This window comes from Crocuta crocuta, unplaced genomic scaffold (genome assembly GCF_008692635.1).
Source record: "Crocuta crocuta isolate KB4526 unplaced genomic scaffold, BGI_CrCroc_1.0 scaffold317, whole genome shotgun sequence".
Lineage (NCBI taxonomy): Eukaryota > Metazoa > Chordata > Mammalia > Carnivora > Hyaenidae > Crocuta > Crocuta crocuta.
Window position 1 is genome coordinate 2,830,871 of NW_027530984.1, and position 23,548 is coordinate 2,854,418.

At 37.0% G+C, this 23,548-nt stretch overlaps 1 protein-coding gene and 1 pseudogene across 1 annotated transcript in view; one reads left to right on the forward strand and one right to left on the reverse strand.

Moving 5' to 3' along the window:
- Window positions 1-23,548, forward strand: part of PAWR (pro-apoptotic WT1 regulator) — a 164,848-nt gene that overhangs the window by 106,321 nt on the left and 34,979 nt on the right. Inside the window, exon 5 of the mRNA XM_077770240.1 lies at window positions 16,628-16,759. Within this exon, the coding sequence (XP_077626366.1) occupies window positions 16,628-16,759 (132 nt within the window). The remainder of the gene's footprint in view (window positions 1-16,627; window positions 16,760-23,548) is intronic.
- LOC144236589 (large ribosomal subunit protein eL15 pseudogene) lies at window positions 20,577-21,194 on the reverse strand (annotated as a pseudogene).

Here is a 23,548-nt window from a genome sequence, read left to right on the forward strand (position 1 = left end):
AGGGTTAATTTTTTTTTTTTTTTTTTTTCAATGTTTTATTTATTTCTGAGAGAGAGAGGACAGCATGAGCAGGAGAGGGTCAGAGAGAGAGGGAGACACAGAATCTGAAGCAGGCTCCAGGCTCTGAGCTAGCTGTCAGCTCAGAGCCCGATGTGGGGCTCGAGCCCATGAACCATGAGATCATGACCTGAGCCGAAGTTGGATGCCTAACCGACTGAGCCACCCAGGCGCCCCCAGTCTATTTTTTTTAAACTCATTTCATTTGTTCAGTATCCCCACTACCATGTTTTTTATATTATTTATTAATTTGTTGTTTATATATAATATATATTATATACAATATCCTACTGTTTTAAGAATACAATTTGATGAATTTTGACAAATGTACAAATCTGGGTAAACCATCCTGAGAATCAGGATATAGAACATTTTCATCACTCCTTCTGCCCCCTTCTCATCAGCTCCTTTCTCTCACACCCAGCTCGTGGCAACCACTGATCTGCTTTCTGTCACTATGATTTTGCTTTCTCTGGAATTTTATATAAATGAATCATCCGTATATAGTCTTCATTTTCTGATATCTTTCACTTAGCATAATGCTTTTGAGATTCCATTCATTTTGTTACTGAGTTAGTTTTCCACTACATGGCTATACTGCTATTTATCTGTTTACTAGTTGGTAGACTTTTGAACTATTTGCAGTTTTTGGCTGTTATGAAAAAAGTTGACTTTTTTTTTCTATATACGTTTTTGTGCAGGTTTTGAGTTAACATGTTTTTATTACTCTTGTAATTAACTAGGAGTAGAATTGCTGGCTCATATGCTAAGCATATATTTAAGTTTGTAAAAAACTGTCAAACTGTTTTCTATTTTTAGTTTTTACCAGCAATATAGTAGATATTCAGTTATTTGAAATCCTCATTAACACTTGATATTATCAGTCTTTAATTTTAATCATTCTGATGAAAGCGCAGAACCTGCTTGGGATTCTCTGTCTCCTTTTCTTTCTGCCCCTTACCCACATGCACACTTGCACTCTCTCTTTCTAAAATATAAACATTAAAAAAAAATCCTGATTTCCTTTTTACTCCGTTACTTTTGTCAGATCTGTAGGAGTAATCTGAATAATTTTTTAGAACATAATATATAGAATTTTAAAGTTATCTTTGTTTTGTTCAGGGATTTTACTTTCCAAAATGTTAATGCTGTAAAATGCAGCTTTTGGAAAAGCAAAGAACTTGATGACAATCAATGATGCTTATTGTTTGTGTTTCAAACTTGTAATTTCATAAAATTTGACTTTTTGATTTCAGTTTAAAATAATTGTTAACCTAGTTCTAATGCATTTGTCTTCTGTAATCTGTGTGAAAAGAGAGAGTAATTTTTACATGATTACATTCATCTAGAAATTAGAGCTGGAAAGAGAGGTCAGGGATTCAGTTTTACATTATTGGTGTAAATGTAATATAAAATCAGTGTCTTTTTCTTCTCATCCTTTTCTCTACCAGATAAAAAGCTTACACTTAGTAGAAAGAAACTTTAAAAAATGTTTAGAGTTCTTTCTGGTTCTCTTTTGCTAGTACTTATTTAAAAATAACTGTTGAGGAGAGGGGTGCTTGGGTGGCTCATTCAGTTAAACATCTGACTTGATTTCGACTCAGGTCTTGATCTCGCAATTTGTGAGTTTGAGCCCCGTATCAGGTTCTGTGCTGACAGTATGGAGGTTTCTTGAGGGTCTCTCTTTCTCCCTTTCTCTGCCTCTTCCCTGCTTGTTCTCTCTCTCTCTCTCTCTCTCTCCCCGTCTCTCTCAAAAATAAATAAATAAGCTTTTTTTTTTTTTTAAATAACTGATGGTTTGTTGTGTTTTCATGTTCACTGTCTTCCATGTACTTTTTAATTTCCTCTTTAATTTCTTGGCTAGCCCATTCTTTTAGGATGTTCTTTAATCTCCAAGTATTCATGGTCTTTCCAAATTTTTTCTTGTGGTTAATTTCAAGTTTCATAGCGTTGTGGTCTGAAAATATGCAAGGTATGATCTTGATCTTTTGTACTTGTTGAGGGCTGATTTCTGTCCCAGACTGTGACTTTTCTGGATAATGTTACATGTGTACTTGAGAAGAACGTGTATTCTGCTGCTTTAAGATGAAATGTTCTGAATATATCTGTTACGTACATCCAGTGTGTCCTTCAAAACCATGGTTTCCTTGTTGATTTTCTATGTAGATGATCTTTCCATTGCTGTAAGTGAGGTGTTGAAGGCTCCTAGTGTTATGGTATTATTATTAATGAGTTTCTTTTATGTTTGCAATTAATTGATTTATACATTTGGGTGCTTTCACTTCGGGGGCATACATATTTGGGGGCATACAGTTGTTAGATCTTTTTGGTTGACAGACTCCTTAATTATGATGGAATGCCCTTCATCTCTTGTTACAGTCTTTATTTATTTGTTTGTTTGTTTAGCATTAGACTTTATTTAAAATGGGACTTGTTTTCAAGGGTTAGTGAAGAATCTAACCATTTGGAGGGGACTGCTAGCTTGGAGAGTAGTGAAAGATTATTTTGGAGAATTATGACAGGACATGATGGTGAAAAACACAGACTGTCAAGCTAAGTCTGAACTACAGACAATAAGGAATTGGCATCTTCTCTCTGAGTGGCCATGGCACCCCACTTCCCTCCTTTAGAGCACACCCACTCTTTATAATGATTATAAACTTACGTATTTCATTCAGTATCTCATAAGCTCTTGGAGACTTATAATTTCAGACTTTTCCTGACCAATCCAGGCAACTGTGTGTGTCTTCCATCAGGAATTCTCAGATCAGTTCAATCACCTGCCTGTAATACAGTCTTTATTTTAAAATTCAGTTTGTCTGATAGGAGCATGGCTACTCCAGCTTTCTTTTGGCAACCATTATAATGATAGATGGTTCTGCATCTCCTTACTTTCAATCTGCAGGTGTCTTTAGGTCTAAAATGGGTCTCTAGTAAGAAGCATATAGATAGGTCTGGTTTTCTTATCCATTCTGATACCCTGTCTTTTGATTGGATCATTTAGTCTGTTGATATTTAGGGTGAATAGTGAAAGATATGAACCAGTGCCATTGTGTTGCTCGTAAAGTTGGTGTTTCTGATGATGATCTCTGGTCCTTTCTAGTCTTTGTTGCTTTTGGTCTTTTTTGATTTGTTTTGTCTTTTCTCCACTCAAAGAGTCCCCCTTAGAACTTCTTGTGGGGCTGGTTTAGTGGTCACGAACCCCTTTAGTTTTTGTTTGGGGAAACTTTCTCTCTCCTTCTATTTTGAATGACAGCCTTGCTGGATAAAGAATTCTTGGCTGCATGTTTTTTCAACTCAGTACATTGAATATATCCTGCCATTTCTTTCTGGCCTGCCAAGTTTCTGTGGATAGGTCTGCTGTACACCTGATCTATCTTCCCTTATAGGTTAGGGACTTTTTTCCCCTTGCTGCTTTCATAATTCTTTCCTTGTCTGTGTATTTTATGAATTTGATTATGATATGCCTTGGTGATGGTCACCTTTTGTTGAATCTATTGGGAATTCTCTGTGCTTCTTGGATTTTGATGTCTGTGTCCTTCCCAAATTAGCAAAGTTTTCCACTATAATTTGCCCACATAAACCTTCTGCCCCTTTTCTCTCTTCATCTTTTGGGACTCCTATGATTCGGATGTTATTCCTTTTGAATAAGTCATTGAGTTTTCTAAATCTTGTATTGTGATATTTTGCCTTTGTTTACCTCTTTTTTTCTGCTTCATTATTCTTCAAAATTTTGTCCTCTATGTCACAGATTTGCTGCTCTGCTTTGTCCATCCTTGCTGTTGTGGCATCTATTTTGAGACTGCATCTTGGTCCCAAAACCTCTGGGGTACAGCAGAGGCAGTCATAAGAGGGAAGGAAATAGCAATCCAGGACTTCCTAAAGAAAGAAGAAGGGTCTCAAATACACAACCTAACCTTATATCTTAAAGAGCTGGAAAAAGAACAGGAAATAAAGCCCAAACCAGCAAAAGAAGTTAAATAATAAAGATTAGAGAAAAAATTAATGATCTTGAAATTTAAAAAAAAAAAAAAAAAAAGGCAGTAGAACAGATCAATGACCAGGAGCTGGTTCTTTGAAAGAATTAACAGAACTGATAAACCCCTAGGCAGATTGACCAAAAGGAAATGGGCCCAAATAAATAAAATACGAATGAAAGAGGAGAGATCACAAGCAACACTGCAGAAATGCTAACAATAATAAAAGAATATTATGAACAATTATATGCCAACAAATTGGGCAATTTGAATGAAATGGACAAATATCTAGAAACATATAAACTACCCAAAACTAAAACAGGAAGAAAGAGAAAATTTGAACAGACCCGTAACCAGTAAAGAAAATCTCCCAACAAACAAGAGTCCAGGGCCAGATGGCTTTCCAGGGGAATTCTACCAAACATTTAAAGAAGAGTTAACATCTATTCTTTGGAAGCTGTTCCAAAAAAATGGAAATGGAGAGAAAACTTCCAAAATCATTCTATGAGGCCAGTATTACCTTGATCCCAAAACGAGACAAAGACCCCACTAAAAGGGAGAACTACAGAGCAATTTCCCTGATGAACATGAATGCAAAAATTCTCAACAAGATACTAACCAACCAGATCAAACAGTACATTAAAAGAATTATTCACCATGATCAAGTGGGATTTATCCTTGGGATGCAGGGCTGGTTCAGTATCCACAAATCAATCAATCTGATACATCACATTAATAAAAGAAAGGATAAGAGCCACATGATCCTCTCAATAGATGCTGAAAAACATTTGACAAAATACAGCATCCTTTCTTGATAAAAATCCTCAAGAAAGTAGATATAGAAAGACCATATCTCAAGATCATGAAAGACCCACCGCTAATATCCTCAGTGCGGAAAAACTGAGAGCTTTCCCCCTCAGGTCAGGAACACAACAAGGATGTCCACTCTCACCACTGTTACTCAACATAGTTTTGAAAGTCCTAGCCTCAGCAATCAGGCAATACAAAGAAATAAAAGCCATCCAAATCAGCAAGGAGGAAGTTAAACTTTCACTCTTCACAAATGTGGAAAACCCAAAAGACTCGACCCGAAAACTGCTAGAACTGATACATGAATTCAGCAATGTTGCAGGATATAAAATAAATGCCCAGAAATGTGTTGCATTTCTATACACCAGAACTGAAGCAGCAGAAAGAGAAATCAAGGACTTGATCCCATTTACAATTGCACTCAAAACCATAAAATACCTCAGAATAAACTTAACCAAAGAGGTGAACTCTCTATACACTGAAAACTGTAGATACAAAACAGGTGAACATAGGAAGTAAAAAAAATGTAAAAATAATGAGGAGACAAACCATAAGAGACACTTAAATACAAAGAACAAACCAAGGGTTGCTGGAGGAGAACACTTGTTGGGATGAACACTGGGTATTATATGTAAGCCATGAATCACTAAATTCTGTTCCTGAAATCATTATTACACTATATGTTAACTAACTTGGATTAAAATAAAAAAAAAAAAGAAAAAGTAAAACATTTCAGATTTTTAAAAAATGGTCAGGATGCCTGGCTGGCTCAGTTGGTGAGCCATGTGACTCTTGATCTTGGGGTTGTGAGTTTGAGCCCCATAATGGATGTAGAGATTACTTAAAAATTTAAAAAAATCTTAAAACATAACTCTGTCTCTCTTAAGGATATCAGTTGGCTGTGCACTTAGAGAAATACTAATGTTTGCAATAAATAGAAATGGAAACTGTCTTAATCTACCTTGGTCCATTAACTCAGTTCTTTTTTGCTTTCATTTTTATTTCTCATTATTTCTAGCAAAGTGTTCCTCTGCATGTATTTATTCTAGTTATGCAAGATAGTTTAAAGAATTTTTAGGATGCTTGTTGCCAAAAGAGCTGTACTGGTTGCTAGAAGAACCTTGGAGGGAAGTTGTGATTCATTAAGTAATCCCTATTCTAAAAGCTGCCTAGAATGTAAGATGCACACACTCTCTACAGAGATAGTATATGTGATGAATAGGTTCCCAGGTCAATAGGTAAGAGCGTTGTCATGGGAAAGAATATTCAGTTTTAAGTTGGGGTACCATAGTCCATCTCCCTGATTTGTCTCATCTTGGTAACTCATTCATTCATTCATCTAACATTTACTGAATTTTTTTTCTTTTTTTTTTGTTTTTAAAGTACGAGTAAGGATGTCTTCATTTATTGATGTAGTAGAAGGAGGAAAGCTGGTTAGTATTGAGGGACTGGATCTCAGCAAATGAAAACAAAGATAAATAAAATTTTATCCCTGTGCCCAGGGAGTTTATCGCTACTTGCTTCAACTTTTACTTTCTATCTATGCTACTCTAGGATTTCAGAGTTCTAGCTTTATGTGACCGACATTTGATCTTACGGTAAGACATTTTTGCAGTCCAGGTACTGGAGAATGAGTGATGTTTGCTTTCCTAGAGTAGAAGGCTAGAGGTAAGACCACTCTTTATTTTTTCCAGATCTTATCCTTTTGCTCATCAGCACCCACTCTGCATTAAATGATTGCTCTCTTGTCTCAGTATTGAAGAATTCCTTTACTGTATTTTTTTCTAGGACCTCGATTTTATAGTTTTTATTATTGTGAGTTTGTACATTTTAATGTTATATAGAGGGAATGTTCTGTTGTAATTCTTTGCAGTGAAGTAATTTTTCTGGATGACTTATGTATTTATTTATCCAGATGACCCACTTCTGCTTTCCAAATAAAGTCCCTTAAGATATTGATTGTAATTTTTATCCAACTTACAAATTGACTTACATATTATTGATATCTTCACAATATTAGGTTTTTCTCCATTTAAGAATAGGTCTTAATGAATATTTCTGAGCCAAGTTTTATAGTTATTTTTCAGAAAGGTTTTTGATTTTTTTACACTTACTATTAAAATTATATAATCCAACTATTGATGTTACTTTGGGAAGCTATTTTTTCATACTTATATAAAAACCATTGTAATGAGCTCTAATAATTCTAAAATATTTTAATGTTATTATCTCACCGAAATTATATCATCTGAGGTAAAGGAATTTTGCCTTCTTTCTAATGCTGAAATCTTTTATTCTTACCTAGTTTTATCAGATAGCATTCCCAGAGTGATATTAACAACTATCTTGATAGTGGAATGAATATGAATGTTTTAGGTCTGATTTTGCTTTTGTTTTGTGGATATTTTGCCAGTAAACATGATACTATCTATTGGTCTGAAAAAAGTTTTTTAGAGAGTTCTGAGATTCTTTTTTCTAATCAGAACTAATTTCTTAAACTTCAGTACCCTTTATGAGTTTTTTTTTATTATTATTTCTGTTTTCCACTTAGGATATATTGTTTTTCATAGGGTCAAATTGCCTACGTTCTTGTCTACTCCACTTTTGGTCCATGTTAATTTCCACTTTGAACTGCTGTATACAGGTTCTGTTCTGAAAATAAGCTTCTTTTGTTTGTTTGTTAGAGCATCTTTATTTAAAAAAATTTTTTTTAAATGTTTTATTTATTTCTGAGAGAGAGAGAGACAACATGAACAGGGGAGGGTCAGAGAGAGGAGACACAGAATCGGAAGCAGGCTCCAGGCTCTGAGCTGGCAGTCAACACAGAGTCCGACGCGGGGCTCGAACCCACGAACCGCGAGATCATGACCTAAGCGAAAGTCGGACGCTCAGCCGACTAAGCCACCCAGGCGCCCCTGTTAATTTCCACTTTGAACTGCTGTATACAGGTTCTGTTCTGAAAATAAGCTTCTTTTGTTTGTTTGTTAGAGCATCTTTATTTAAAAAAATTTTTTTTAAATGTTTTATTTATTTCTGAGAGAGAGAGAGACAACATGAACAGGGGAGGGTCAGAGAGAGGAGACACAGAATCGGAAGCAGGCTCCTGGCTCTGAGCTAGCCATCAGCACAGAGCTCGACGCGGGGCTCAAACCCACAAACCGTGAGATCATGATCTGAGCCGAAGTTGGATGCCTTGCTGACCCAGCCACCCAGGCGCCCCAGAGAGAGCATCTTTAAAAAAATTATTTTTGATGTTTATTTTAGACAGAGAGTGTGAGTTGGTAAGGGGCAGAGAGAAAGACATAGAATGTGAAACAGGCTTCAGGCTCTGAGCTGTCAGCAATAGATCCCGATGCAGGGCTCCAACTCACAAACTGCAAGATAATGACCTGAGCCGAAGTCTCACACTTAAACAACTAAGCCACCCAGGCACTTCTAGAGAGAGATTTTTTAAAAAAATATAATTTATCGTCAAGTTAGCTAACATACAGTATATACAGTGTGCTTGCTCTTGGCTTCAGGAGTAGATTCCCATTATTTATCACTTACATACAACATTCAGTGCTCATCCCAACAAGTGCCCTCCTCAGTGCCCATCACCCGTTTTCCTTTCTCCCCAGCCTGCCCCCACCCCTGCCCCATCAACCTTAGGTTTGCTCTCTGTATTTAAGAGCCTCTTATGGGTTTGCCTTCTTCTCTATTTGAAGCTGTTTTTCCCCCTTCCCTTCCCCCATGGTCTTCTGTTAAGTATCTCAAGTTCCACATGAGTGAAAACATGATAGGTCTTTCTCTGACTGACTTCACTTAGCCTAATACCCTCCAGTTTTATCTAGGTTGTTGCAAATGACAGGATTTCATTCTTTCTCACTGCCAAATGGTATTCCATTGTATACATAAACCACATCTTTTTTTTTAATGTTTATTTTTGAAAGAGAGAGAGACAAAGTGTGAGTTGGGGAGGTATAGAGAGAGTGGGAGATACAGAATCTCGAGCAGGATTCAGGCTCTGAGCTGTCAGAGCCCTGAAAGTGGGGTTCGAACTCACAGACTGTGCGATCATGACCTGAGCCAAAGTCAGACGCCCAACCGACTGAGCCACCCAGGTACCCCTAAACCACATCTTCTTTATCTGTGCATCAGTTGACGGACATTTGGGCTCTTTTCATAATTTGGCTTTTGGGGTACATGTGCCCCTATGAATCACTCCTCTATCCTTTGGATAAATTCCTAGTAGTGCTATTGCTGGGTCATAGAGTAATTCTATTTAATATTTTGAAGTACCTCCATACACTGTTTTGCAGATTGGGTACATCATTTTGCATTCCCACCAACAGTGCAAGAGAGGTTTCCCATTTCTCCACATCCTCACCACATTTGTTGTTTCCTGAGTTGTTAATTTTAGCCACTTTGACTGGTGTGAGTTGGTATCTCAATGTGGTTTTGATTCATGTTTCCCTGATGATGAGCAATGTTGAGCATCTTTTCACGTGTCTTTGGCCATCTGGATGTCTTTTTAGGAAAAGTGTCTATTCATGTCTTCTGCTCATTTCTTCACTAGATTATTTGTTTTTCTAGTGTTGAGTTTGCTAAGTTCTTTATAGATTTTGGATACTAACTCTTTGTTCAATATGTCACTTGCAAACATCTTCTCCCATTCTGTCAGTTGCCATTCAGTTTTGTTGATTATTTCCTTTGCAGTGCAGAAGCTTTTTATCTTGTGAGGTTTCAGTAGTTCAGTTTTTCTTTTATTTCCCTTGCCTTTGGAGATGTGTTGAGTAAGAAGTTGCTGTGGCTAAGGTCAAAGAAATTGTTTCCTGTATTATTTTCTAGGGTTTTGATGGTTTCCTGTGTCACATTTAGGTGTTTCATCCATTTTGAGTTTGTGTATGGTGTAAGAAAGTGGTCCAGTTTCATTTTTCTGCATGTTGCTGTACAGTTGTCCCAGCACCATTTGCTAAAGAGATTGTCTTTTTTCCATTGGATACTCCCCTGCTTTATCAAAAATTAGTTGGTCATACATTTGTGGGTCCATTTCTGGGTTCTTTATTTTATTCCATTGGTCTTTGTGTCTGTTTTTGTGCTAATGCCATACTGTCTTGATGATTGCTACTTTGTAGTAGAGGCTAAAAGTCTGGGATTTTGATGTGATGCCGCCTGCTTTGGTTTTCTTTTTCAATATTACTTTGGCTATTTGGGGTCTTCTGTGGTTCCATACAAACTTTAGGTATGTTTGTTCTAGCTCTGAGAAGAATGCAGGTGCAATTTTGATTGGGATTGCATTGAATGTCTAGATTGCTTTGGGTAATGTTGGCAGCTTAATAATCTTTGTTCTTCCAGGGTGCCTGGGTGGCTCAGTCTGTGAAGCATATGACTTCGGTTCAGGTCATGATCTCGCGGTCTGTGAGTTCGAGCCCCACATCAGGCTCTGCACTGACAGCTCAGAGCCTGGAGCCTGCTTCAGATTCTATATCTCCCTCTCTCTCTGCTCCTCCCCAGCTTGCACTCTGTCTCCCTCTCTCAAAAATAAATAAACATTAAAAATTTTAAAAAATATATTTGTTCTTCTAATCCATCACCATGGAATGTTTCTCCATTTCTTTCTGTCTTCTTCAATTTCTTGCATAATTTTCTATAGATTTCAATGTACTTGTACATCTTTGGTTAGGTTTATTCCTAGGTATTTTATGGTTCTTGGTGCAGTTGTAAATGGGATTAATTTCTTAATTCTCTTTCTGTTGCTTCATTATTGGTATATTAGAAATGCAGCTGATTTCTGTTTCAGTCTGGTTTTCTATCCTACGACTTTGCTGAATTCATGTATCAGTTTTAGCAGCTTTTTGGTGGAGTCTGTCGGGTTTTCCATGTAGAGTATCATGTTGTCTGCAGAAAGTGAAAGTTTGACTTCTTCTTTGTCAGTTTGTATGCCTTGCTGAGGCTAGGACTTCTAATGCTATGTTAAACAACAGTAGTGAGAGTGGACATCCCTGTCTTGTTCCTGATCTCAGGGGGAAAGCTCTCATTTTTCCGCATTGAGGATGATATTAGATGTCGACTTTTCATATATGGCTTTTATGATGTTAAGATATGGTCCTTCTATTCTGACTTTCTTGAGGGTTTTTATTAAGAAAGGATGCTATATTTTGTCAAATGCTTTTTCTGCATTTATTGACAGGATCATATGGTTCTTGCTCTTTCTTCCGTTAATGTGATGTATCACTTTGATTGGTTTGCAAATATTGAACCAGCCCTGCAGCCCAGGAATAAATTTCACTTGATCATGGTCAGTAATTCTTTTAATATACTGTACTATATATTCAATTTGCTAGTATCTTGTTGAGAATTTTTGCACTAATATTCATCAGGGATATTGCCTTGTGATTCTCCTTTGCAGTGGGGTCTTCGTCTGGTTTGGGAAATTGAGGTAATACTGGTTTCATAGAATGAGTCCGGAAGCTTTCCTTCTGTTTTTATTTTTTTTTGGAACAGTTTGAGAAGGAAAGGTATTAACTCTGCTTTAAATGTCTGGTAGAATTCTCCTGGGAAGCCATCTGGCCCAGGATTCTTACTTGTTGGGAGATTTTTGATAACTGATTCAATTTCTTCACTGGTTATGGGTCTGGTCATATTTTCTGTTTCTTCCCCATTGAGTTTTGGTAGTTTGGGGTGTCTAGGAATTTGTCCATTTCTTCCAGGTTATACAGTTCTTTGGCATACAACATTTTATAGTATTCTCTAATAATTGTATTTCTGCAGTGTTGGTTGTGATCTCTCCTCTTTCACTTGTGATTTTATCTATTTGGGTTCTTTCTCTTTTCTTTTTGAGAAGTTTGGCTAGGGGTTTATCAATTTCATTTATTTTTTCAAAAAACCAGTTCTTAGATTCATTGATCTGTTCTAATATTTTTTTGATTCCATATTGTTTATTTCTGTTCTAATCTTTATTATTTCTCTTCTGCTGCCTTTGGTTTTTTTTTTTTTTTTTTTTTTTGCTGTTTTACTTTAGGTACAAGGTTACTTTAGGTGTGAGGTTAGGTTTTGTGTTTGCGATTTTTCTTTTTTCTTTAGATAGGCCTCATTTGCAGTGTGTTTCCCTCTTATAACTGCCTTTGCTTCATTCCAAAGGGTTTGGACTGTCGTGTTTTCACTTTAATTTGCTTCCATATATTTTTATTTTATTCTTTAATTGCCTGGTTGACCCATTCATTCTTTAATATGATGTTTTTTAACCTGCGTATGTTTGGAGACTTTGCAGTTTTTTTCTTGTGGTTGATTTTAAGTTTCATAGCATTGTGATCTGAAAATACGTGTAGTATGATCTCAGTTCTTTTATATTAATTTATATTAATTAAGGGCTATTTTGTGACCCAGTATGTGATCTCTCTTGGAAAATGTTTCATGTGCACTTGAGAAGAATGTGTATTCTGCTGCTTTTGGATGAAAAATTCTAAATCTATCTGTCAAGTCCATCCGGTGCAGTGTATCATTCAAGGCCACTGTTTCTATATTGATTTTCTGTCTAGATGATCTGTCCATTGCTGTAAGTGGGGTATTAAAGTCCCCTACAATTACTGTATTCTTATTAATAAGATTGCTTATGTTTGTGATTAATAGATTTATATATTTGAGTGTTTCAAGTTGGGGGCATAAACACGGTTATCTTTTCTTGATGGATAGACCCCATAATTATGGCATAATGCCCTTCTTCATCTCTTGTTGCAGCCTTTAGTTTAAAATCTAGTTTGTCTGATATAAGTAGGGGTACTCTAGCTTTCTTTGACTTCCAGTGGCATGATGATGGTTCTCCATCTCCTCACTTTCAATCTGAAAGTGTCCTCAGGTCTACAGTGACACTCTTGTAGACAGTATGTAGATTGATCTTGTTTTTTGAATCCATTCTGATACCCTATGTCTTTTGGTTGGAGCATTTAGTCCATTTACATTCAGAGTTATTATTGAAAGATACAGATTTAGTGTCATTGTTTTATCTGTAGGTTTCATGCTTGTGGTGCTGTCTTTCGTCCTTTCTAGTCTTTGCAGCATTCCACTCATATAGAGTCCCCCTTAGGATCTCTTGCAGGGTTGGTTTAGTGGTCATGAACTCCTTCAGCTTTTGTTTGTCTGAGAAAGTCTTTCTCTCTCCTTCTATTCTGAATGACAGCCTTGCTGGGTAAAGGATTCTGGCTGCATATTTTTCCTGTTCAGCACATTGAATATTTCTTGCCATCCCTTCTGGCCTGCCAAGTTTCATTGTATAGGTCTGCTACTACCCTTATGTGTCTATCCTTGTATGTTAAGGCCCATTTGTCCCTAGCTGCTTTTAGAATTCTCTGTCTTTGTATTTTTGCCAGTTTATCTATGATAGTCCTCATGAAGACCTATTCTTATTGAATCTGAAGGGAGTTCTCTGTGCCCCCTGGATTTAGATATCTGATTCCTTCCCCAGATTAGGGATGTTCTCAGCTATAATTTATTCAAGTGAACCTTCTGCCACTTTCTCTCTTCTTCTGGAACTCCTATGATACAGATATTATTATGTTTTATTGAATCACTTAGTTCTCTATTTCTCCCCTTATGGTCTAGTATTTTCTTATCTTTTTCTCAGCTTCATCATTTTCCATAATTTTATCTTTTCTTTCACTTACTCTCCTCTCTGCTTCCTCCATCCTTGCTGTCACTGTGTCTAGTTTATTTTGTACTTCATTTACAGCATTTCTTAATTCATTGTGACTATCTCTTAGTTCCTAGACCTCTGCAACAGTAGAGTCTCTGCTTTTTTTCAAGCCCAGCTATAAATCTTATGACTGTTATTCTAAATTCTTGATCAGATATATTGTTTATATCTGTTTTGAGCAATTTTTCTAGCTGTCATTTCTTCCTGGAATTTCTCTTGAGGCAGATTTTTCCATTTCATCATTTTGAGTAGTTTTCTGTCCTGTACGTGTTTTATTTAATAGCTTATTATGTGTTTTGCACCTCAAGCACTATATTAAAAAAGGGTCATAAACTGTCCAGGGCCTGGCGCTTCAGGTGGTAGTTTTGGAGTGTGTTGCATGCTCTCTCTTGTGACGTTGGTGGTTTTCTCTCCCTACTCATTGTGGTGGTTTGGACCTTCCACCAGGTGTGCTTTGATTTGTTCATTGAAGTAACCCTGGAAAAATTTTAAAAAGGGGTGGTGGTGGTGAACAAGCTTTATCTCATAAATGACCAAGAGTGCGAAAAAAGAAAAGAGAAGAAAAAATTGACCAGGCAGCAAATTAGAGAAACTATGACTTACTCTAGAGAGGGGAGAAAATAAAGGAGATACAGAAGAGGTGTAAAAAGAATAGATTAAAAATGTCTGCTTAAACGAACCAATAATCAGAATAATCAGAACAGAGAAGGGAAGAAATAAAGAGGATGAAAAGGAAGAAACAAAAAAACTGTATACGTATATAAAATAAGAATTGACCAAGAATCAAGTCAGAAGATGCAAAACTGTTGGACTGATATCTCATGGTGCCTTGGAACCAGTGGCTGCGCTGGTCTGGAGGAGGGGCCCTCTGGTTCAGTCATTGTCAGTCTTGCTTATGTAGATGTAGTTATAAGGAAGGGAGGGGCATGGTTTGGTGTAGGTGATCTCGCCTCCACTGGGAGCCTCTGTCCTATTTCCTGAAGCCCCACTTTGTTGGTGATGGGGAGGAAAATGGTGACACCCCAGTTTTTTCCCCCCTGACTAGGTGTCCCAGACCACTCTATTCAGGCCGTTTTCACAGTGTTCGGTAGGTGCGAGCAGGTTATTCTGTCCCATTCCAGTCTCCTGTGCTTCCCAGGTGCTTGGCTGGGATTCAAATCCCAATGTTTTAAAGGATCCTGCTCTGTAGGCCCTGGTTAAGGGGTGGTGCCACTTTCCTCAGCCAGCCTATGAAGGGCCTCTGGCTGGCTGGCACCTGCAAGATCTTTTGTCCTTGGAGTGGCTGTGTATCTTCTTCCTACAGCACTGAAGGGAGGGGACTGCTTTCTCTGACTGCGCCTCTGAGTTAGCTACTGAGACCAGTGCTGGCTCTCCTTCCCCCACCAGGTATATGTACAGGGCGGCTGGTCCCAGTCTAGAGGAAGCCTTTCAACCCTGGATCGAGTTAGAAATTGATTATTTCTCTCCATTTTTTTCTATTCCACGGTTTGTGGTTTTTCTCTTGTCCAAATACACTTCCACAGCCTCTCTTTCTCTTCCTCTTGTCTTTCCACAGAAGGGGATCCCTCCCTTCTGTGCCTACACTACCCGTTTTATCTCTCCCAATTTGCAGTAATGCACTTAGGGCCCACCACGTTGTCCCCGTGGGCCTCTGGAGCTATTTCTGTCATTCTCTGGTCCAGATTCCTGGAATTCCAAGTCTTCTGGCCTCCATACCGCTATGTTTGAGGGATGAGGGAACTTCAGGTCCCCGTACTTCTCCACCATGTGGAGCCCCATGTGGGCCTCATCCTAAGACCTGAGCTGAAATCAAGAGGTGGACACTCAACTGATTTAGCCACCCATATGCTACCTCCCAAATCAGTTTTGATCATGTTTTACTTATATTCCAGGGAATTGTAGCAGCATAACATCTTTCTGTGTTATGTAGTAAAAGGTCTATACTTCTCTGCTATTTATGTTTCCTGTGATCAGAGCATATGTCTTTCCAATCCTCACTTCTCTCAGAAACTATGAAAGGTCTGAAATCTTACCCTACTTGCAAGCTAACATGTTAGCCTGCTATAGTTTCCTGGATCATGGCAGAACATACTAGTCTCCTGGGTCAGAGTCAAGTAGCCACAGTGTCATCATTTTTCTTGTATGAGTTACCCAAGCCCCAGTTCTTACGGGTGACATGGTAAGGGCCAGATGACACCTATAAAAATAGTTCCATTCCAGGGAGGACATGCTTATTTCTTTAATTCACCCCTTCCGTTCTTTCCCCTCACTTCCTTTCTGTATCATCCTAAAAGTAAAATTCCATCTCAGAGAGATGCTTTTTTCTGTATTCCCCATTGTGGAATTTGTGTCTTTGAAGGTGCTGCTTATCACTGTGTTCCTCCTATTCCAGACACTCCAGTCTCCTTGGTTTGTACAGTGGCTTAACTTTTTTTTTTTTTTTTTATTATTTGTAAGTCCTGTTTTCTTTGGTCAGTGCCTTAGTCTTTACAGAGTGCCTCCAGAGACATTATTTATTTTTTGTCTCTCACAGAACCTTTAGGGCAATATTGGTCAGGAATGTGTTCAGTTGCAAGGAACAGATAACTCATTCCACAGTGGGTGTAATTTATAGAAGTTTGTTTTTGTTTATTTTTTTTCTTCATGTCAAGAGCCTGGATAGATAACGCAGGTGTTGATTCAGCTCTTTAGCAACAACCTTTCCATATGCTCTTTCCATCATCTGAAATTGTCTTTTTTCTCTATCTGAAGTTCCAAATGTTCCCCACTCTTTAAATGATAAGCTCTTTAAGTTCGTCTACAGCGTTTTTGTTGAAGACTTGTCTCCAGGTGAAAATACTCTTCCTGTATATGTTCATAGGTACTAGTAAGTGGGAAAATGACCTTTATCATTATCTGCATATATACATATGCAGATGCATATGTATACATATATATATATACATATATACATGTATATGTACATATATGCACACAATGTACATATTGTTGTGTAAATTATTTTCTGAATGCACAGATACTTCTTTAACACTGTCACATGTAACTTCACGTACTGTCAAAAGCTTCTGTTAATATTATGTGGAAATAAAATGAAAACTATTCTTTGTTTCAGTGCTTAGATGAATATGAAGACGATGAAGCAGGGCAGAAAGAACGGAAACGAGAAGATGCAATTACACAGCAGAACACGATGCAGAATGAAGCTGCCAGCTTATTAGATCCAGGCAGTTCCTATCTGCTACAAGTGAGTATTTATTTAAATTTAATTTTTAAAAATTATCTTAAAAATGACGGACTCAGTCAGGTGTCCCTAAAAATTTCTTATTTATTTTTTTAATTTTACAAAGGAATATTTAAAAATACCAGGATGTCAGTTGCTATTTTAACAATAATTTTAAGTAGCTTTTAATAAATTTTCCCTTCTCCTTTTGGTTGCATCAGCTCCATTTAAGTACTTTCAATGGATTTAGCCATTGAGTTTCCTTATATCCAAATACTTTTGACTTATAAGCACTGTATGGTTCTTTGTTCCTGACCAGTGAATATTTGCTGTCTGATTAAGCAGGTTTAAACAGTACCTATTATAAAAATAACAGGAAAAATAATTACCATTTTGTTCTTGATAAAGTTAAAATTAGTAAGTTTGAGTAGACAGTTCTGCCAGAGGCTGATAGCTGCATTAGAATTACATAGCAAATAAAGAGGTGTATCTAGTTCATATAAAGTCAGATATTTAAACATTGTAACAAACTACCATATGTAGTATTGTGAATTGCCAGAAACATCTGTACTTCTGTGTAATTCTACAAATGTAATTAAACTTGGTTTCAAATTAGCTGTTATTTTGGGTCTTTGTGGCAAACAGTTGGGAGTTGATGTTGTTGGAATGCTTCAGTCAGTATAAATCAGATTACTTTGTAGAATTGTTTAAATTGTAATTTGGGGTTGATCTTGATATAATCTAATATTATATTAATTTGCTGACATTTTGAGATCTTAAGCCACTTTGTCATCTTTTCAGAGTTTAATTTGGACTTTTTAGTTAAAAATTTTTTTAAGTTGATTTCAGTAGTCTCTGTACCTAATGTGGGACTCAAACTTCTGACCCTGAGATCAAGAGTTTCATGCTCTTCTGATTGAGCCAGTCAGGCGCCTCCAGTTTTGACTTTTTAAATGTATTTTATTATGATATCATTTTAAAAGGAGTTTCTGAGCAGTACAGACATCTCCCTATTTTACTGATGAAAAAAATGAAATATAAACTTCTCTATTAATTGGCAAGGTTATGATTAAAAGGCATTTTTTTTTTTTTTGATCAGAGAGAGGCAAAATATTTTGAAGTAGTTTGGAAACACAGAAACACAGTTGCAAAACTTGTTCTCTGCCCTTTGAGGCAGAGATACTGACAGGAAGAATAATGAAGTAATGTAGTTTTATCTGCGCCTTTGAATCCAGGTTGTACTATAGGTACCTACCCTGTTGTAATATGGTATGAACTGATAAGCAGTGTTTCTCTCAGTTTCTCTGTAAACAAATTTATGTTTATCTGTATATCTATATGTCTATATACATACCCCTGTGTACATACCACTGTCTTGCTCTTTTTACTTAATATTGTGGAGAGACTTCCACGATAGTACATAAGGAACGTTTCTATTACTTTTTGCAACTGCAAAATGTTCTATTTTATAGATGTACCATAATTTTTCTAATTTCTATTGATGGTTATTTACATTTTTTATAATCTTTTACTATTACAAGCAATATGGTGGTGAAAAACTTACAATACATATTGCTTTGCATATGTGTATGTAAATCAGTAGGATACAATCCTAGCACTGGAATTTCTGGGTCAAAAGGAGTATGCATTTGTAATTGTGATGCTGTTTCCAAAATGTTCTTTGCAGCATGGCCATTTTTTCATATTATTCAGAGCTCTTTGTATATTATTTTCAGTGGCATAAAGTTTTCTTTTCTTTCTTTTTTCTGAGAGAGAGAAGGGGGCACAAGTGAGCGAGGGGCAGAGAGAGAGAAAGAGAGAGGTAGGGATCACTGAAAGCAGGGCTTATGTTTTACCCAGAGCGGGATTCCTGTTTACCCAGAAGCAGGGTTCAAGCTCACTGAGAAGCCGGACTCATACTCACCCAAAATGGGCTCACCTGAAACGGGTCTCCAGCTCACCTGATGTGGGACTCGAACTACTCACAAACCGTGAGATCATGACCTGAGCTGAAGTCAGATACTTAATTACTGAGACACCTAGGTGCCCCTAAAATTTTCTATTTTAATGTACACAGTAGTTAAATTTCTCATTAATGGAAATCCTCAATGGTTATATTTTTTTAGGGTTGTAAATAACACTGAAGTTAAATCTGTATAGATTAAACCTTTGTAGTTTGAATTATTTGGCCAGATTTCCAGAGATAAACTTACTGGGCCAAAAAACATAAAAGATTTTAAGCTTTAAAAAAATTTCTCGTACATAAGATTAAATTATTTATGAAAAAAGGTTTATCAGTTTATATATAATCAGTGGCATTTTGTGGGAGGGCATTTATGAGTTTTATGTTTCTTCTGTATTTATTAATTGATTGTCCTTTTAAAATAGTTTCAAGCTTAATTAAAAGTTTTAAGGGTGGCCTGGGTGGCTCAACTCGTTGAGTGTTCAACTCTTGGTTTCAGCTCAGGTCATGATCCCAGGGTCATGGTATCAAGCCCTGCCATTGGCATGGAACCTGCTTAGGATTCTCTCTCTGTCTGTCTCTCCCTCTCCCTCCCTCCCTCTCTTTCTCTCCCCACCCCTGCCCTTCTTTCCTGCTCAAGTGCTGTCTCTCTCTCTCTCTCAAAAAAAAAAAAAAAAAAAAAAGAAAACAAAAAGCCTTTTTGCCCCTAAATTGTTTGAGGATAAGTTGCTAATTTCATGCCCTATTACCCTCAATACTTTACTATGTTTCTTTTCTTTTCTTTTCTTTTCTTTTCTTTTCTTTTCTGTTCTTTTCTTTTCTTTTCTTTTCTTTTCTGTTCTTTTCTTTTCTTTTCTTTTCTTTTCTGTTCTTTTCTTTTCTTTTCTTTTCTTTTTTCTTTTCTCTCTCCTTCCTTTCTTCTCTTCTCTTCTCTTCTCTTCTCTTCTCTTCTCTTCCCTCTTTTCTTAAGGCTGATCAAAGCCAACTTTAATTCTTTATCCTCACACTTAAAAGGTTATCTGATAGCTACCACTTTCCCAATCCTAGCATTGGTTACTAGCTTACGAATCTTAAGGTAAATTCTTCTCATTTACCTAATGTTCAGTTTCCATCAGTTTTAATATACACCAATATAAATACCATTACTGAGTGCTTTGTATGAAATTCAATATTCTGTGGATGCTGTAGAGTTGTGGGATAGAACAGGAGCCTCTGCCTTTTATGTGAACTTCAGCAGTACTGTGGAGACCAAGGCAATTTTGTTTAGGTAAAGCAGGATTTATTTTCATTTGTAAGAAAACCCTCTTGCAACATTTTTATTCATTTCTCCTAAAATGGTGGCATTCTTTTAAACTATTCTTTCAGAAAACAGCCACTACATAAATGGAACATCAGATCAGACTTAAAATTGTGAGCCCTGGTTAACTTTGTTATTCTGCATATGACCATGATAAAAAGATTAGGATATTCTTCATATTTCCAAGCAAAGTCTAATTTTAAAAAGCTTATTCTTAACAAACCCTTAAAAGGAGCCACTTGAGAGGAAACTACCAGAGTTATTATATCACCTCAGTGAAGCTCTTGGTGTCGTTATGTGCACGAGCAAATCTGTATGGCTAACTTCTGCATTCCACATTTACACAACTTATTTTACACCTGTTATACCAAATAAACACTGACATATAAATTTCCTAATAAGATAAAGCAAAGACAGAAGCACTTATCTTATTAGATACAAGATACACCACCACTTGTAGTCTTCAAACATCATTGTGCTTTAACTTTCATAATTTGACAGTGCATTCATGTAACATTCTGCCGACAGTGAATTTTAACAAAGAACACTTTTAAGCAAAGGTGACTGTCCTAAATTGTGTATTAGGTAAGAATTTTACAAACATTACTTATATTAGCAGTAATGGTAGAGCTTGAAAGTATTCGTCTTCTCCCTACTGTGTAGCGAGAACCACCAGTAGCGTGGTGGAACTTGTTACCCTTTCCAAGGCCATGTTCTCATGGCCCGCAGATGTCAGCCCTTGCATTTCCCTGTGCTTATAGACTGGTTTGGTGATTCATTGGGTGTCAGGATTTCTTCTGATAGCTTTATGGAATTGATGAGTGAGGATAACTAGACAGAATTTGCATGTGGAATTTTTGCCAACTTAGTAAGAATTCAGGACTCTCAGACCACCACAGTGGTATCCAGCTCAGTCCTCTTCAAGAGACTGAAGACTTCGGGGAAAGCTTTTAGCTGGTTAGTGCCACGATGAACAGGCTTGCTGTAGGCTACACCCTTAGCCACTCGGTGTTTGTTGCACACAAATCCAATATATAACCTTGCTTGGCCTTGTAGCCTTGTCTGTGTCCTTTTTTGGGCCACGTTGGGCAGGGACCAGAGGGCTGATGTTACTATCAGAAGTGCACCCGGAGAAGAGAGCGTATTACATCGGACTGCTTCTTCCTCCATAGCATCTGGATGCACTTGTAAGCACCCATCTTGGCTTACCTTTGAGCTGATGGCGCCACCAGACAGAAAGGAAAGAGCCTTTCTCACCGTTACTGTGTACTTTTTACAGTAAAGAGACTCCTACATAACCACAACACAGAATAAAAATAAAAATAGGAAATTAAAAATGACACATTCTTGCCATCTAATATTTAGAACTTATTTGGGTTTGGCCAGTTGTTCCAGTGATGTTCTAAAGTATAGCAGAAGGATCTAATTCAGAATCATGTGTTGCATTTAGTTGCTGTTTTCTCTTTAGTTTTCTTCACTCTGAAACAGTTCCATAGTGTGTCTTTCTTAATCTTAACACTTTAAAAGATTATAAGTCAGTTATTTTATGATACACCCTTCAGTTTGGGTTACCTAATATTTACTAATAATTAGATTCAAGTTACAGATCTTTGTCAGGAATATCACAGAATTGATGCTATATTCTTATTGTGTTACCCTATCAGATGGCACATAATTGTAATTTGTCCCATTGCTACTGCTGATCACTCTGGTCACATGACTTTCAGGCTTCACTTTCCCTTTCTTACTAATTTTTTTTTTTTGTGGCTACTTTGAACCATGTGGATACCTTAATTCCCATTAAACTTTCTGTCTCTATTTATCACCTTTCTATATTTATATCTGTATTGACTCACTGTTACCTATTTTATCTGATGGGTTATACCCTGTTACTGTCTGTATTAGTTTTCTAGTGCTGTCGTAACAAATTAATACAGACTTATCTTAAAAATAGCACAAATTTATCATCTCACAGTTTTGTAAATTACAAACCCTCATTGGTTAAAATCAAGGACTAAAATCAAAGACAAAGGCTAAAATCAGGGCTGCATTTCTTTTGGAGGTTCTAGGGAATCCCACTTCCTTGCCTTTTCCAATGTCCCTCCTTCTTCCATCAAGGTCAGCAACGGTGGGTTGAGTACTTCCTACATCCTGTCATTCTGACCTCTTTTCTTCTTTTTTTAAATATAATAATATAATCCTATTTTTTTAAAAAGTGAATATATACTATGTATATGTTTACATATATATTACACATATATGTGTATGTTTAAAAAATCTGCAAAGTGTTACAGTGGTTTTCTGGGTTGCAAAAATAGAAGTGTAGTTTATTTTATTTTTGCTTATTTTTTTTAAAATTTACATCCAACTTAGTTAGCAAATATTGATTCAGGAGTAGAGTCCAGTGATTCATCCCCTATATAGAACATCCCAGTACTCATCCCAGGTGCCCTGTATTTAAGAGTCTCTTATGGTTTGTCCCCTTCCCTTCCCTGTTTTTATATTATTTTTGCTTCCCTTCCCTTATGTTCATCTGTTTTGTATCTGGAATTCCTCATATGAGTGAAGTCATATGATATTTGTCTTCCTCTGACTAATCTCGCTTAGCATAATACCCTACAGTTCAATCCACAGAGTTGCAAATGGCAAGATTTCATTCTTTGTGATTGGCGAGTAATACTCCATTGTATATATACACCACACCACATCTTCCTTATCATTCATCCATTGATGACATTTGGGGTCTTTGCATACGTTGGCTATTGTCAGTAGTGCTTCTGTAAACGTTGGAGTGCATGTGCCCCTTTGAAAACAACACACCTGTACCAACCTAGTAGTGCAGTTGCTGGGCCAAAGGGTAGTTCTATTTTTAATTTTTTGAGGAACCTCCATACTGTTTTCCAGAGTGGCTGCACCAGTTTGCATTCCCATCAACAGTGCAAAAGAGATCCTCTTTCTCTGCATCCTCACCAACATCTGTTGTTTCCTGGGTTATTCATGTTAGCCATTCTGATGGGTGTTAGGTGGTATCTCATTGTGGTTTTGATTTGTATTTCCCTGATTATAAATGATGCTGAGCATTTTTTCATGTGTCTGTTAGCCATCTGGATGTCTTCTTTCTGACCATTCTTAGTCATATCTTCCTCTGATTTTCTTCTGCCACTGTCTCCTCCTCCCTTTTCTTTTTGAGAGAAAGAGGGCATAAGTGAGCAAGGGGCAGAGAAAAAGAGAATCCCAGGAGGGGCAGAGTGAGAGAAAGGTAGAGAAAGAGAGAGAGAAGCAGGGCTCACCTGAAGCAGGGCATGTGTTGACCCGAAGCAGGGCTCGAGCTCACCTGAAAGGGGACTGTTTTCCACTTTTAATGACCCTGTGATTACGTTAGGCCTATCAGATAATCTAGGATAATCTTCCTATGTAGGGTTGTTGATTAGCAACCTTAATATCCTTTTGCCATATAACCTAATATGTTTAAAGATTATAGTGTTTAAGACATAGACATTTTTGAGGCACATTATTCTGCGTACCACACCATCATCATTTATTTTGACGTTCA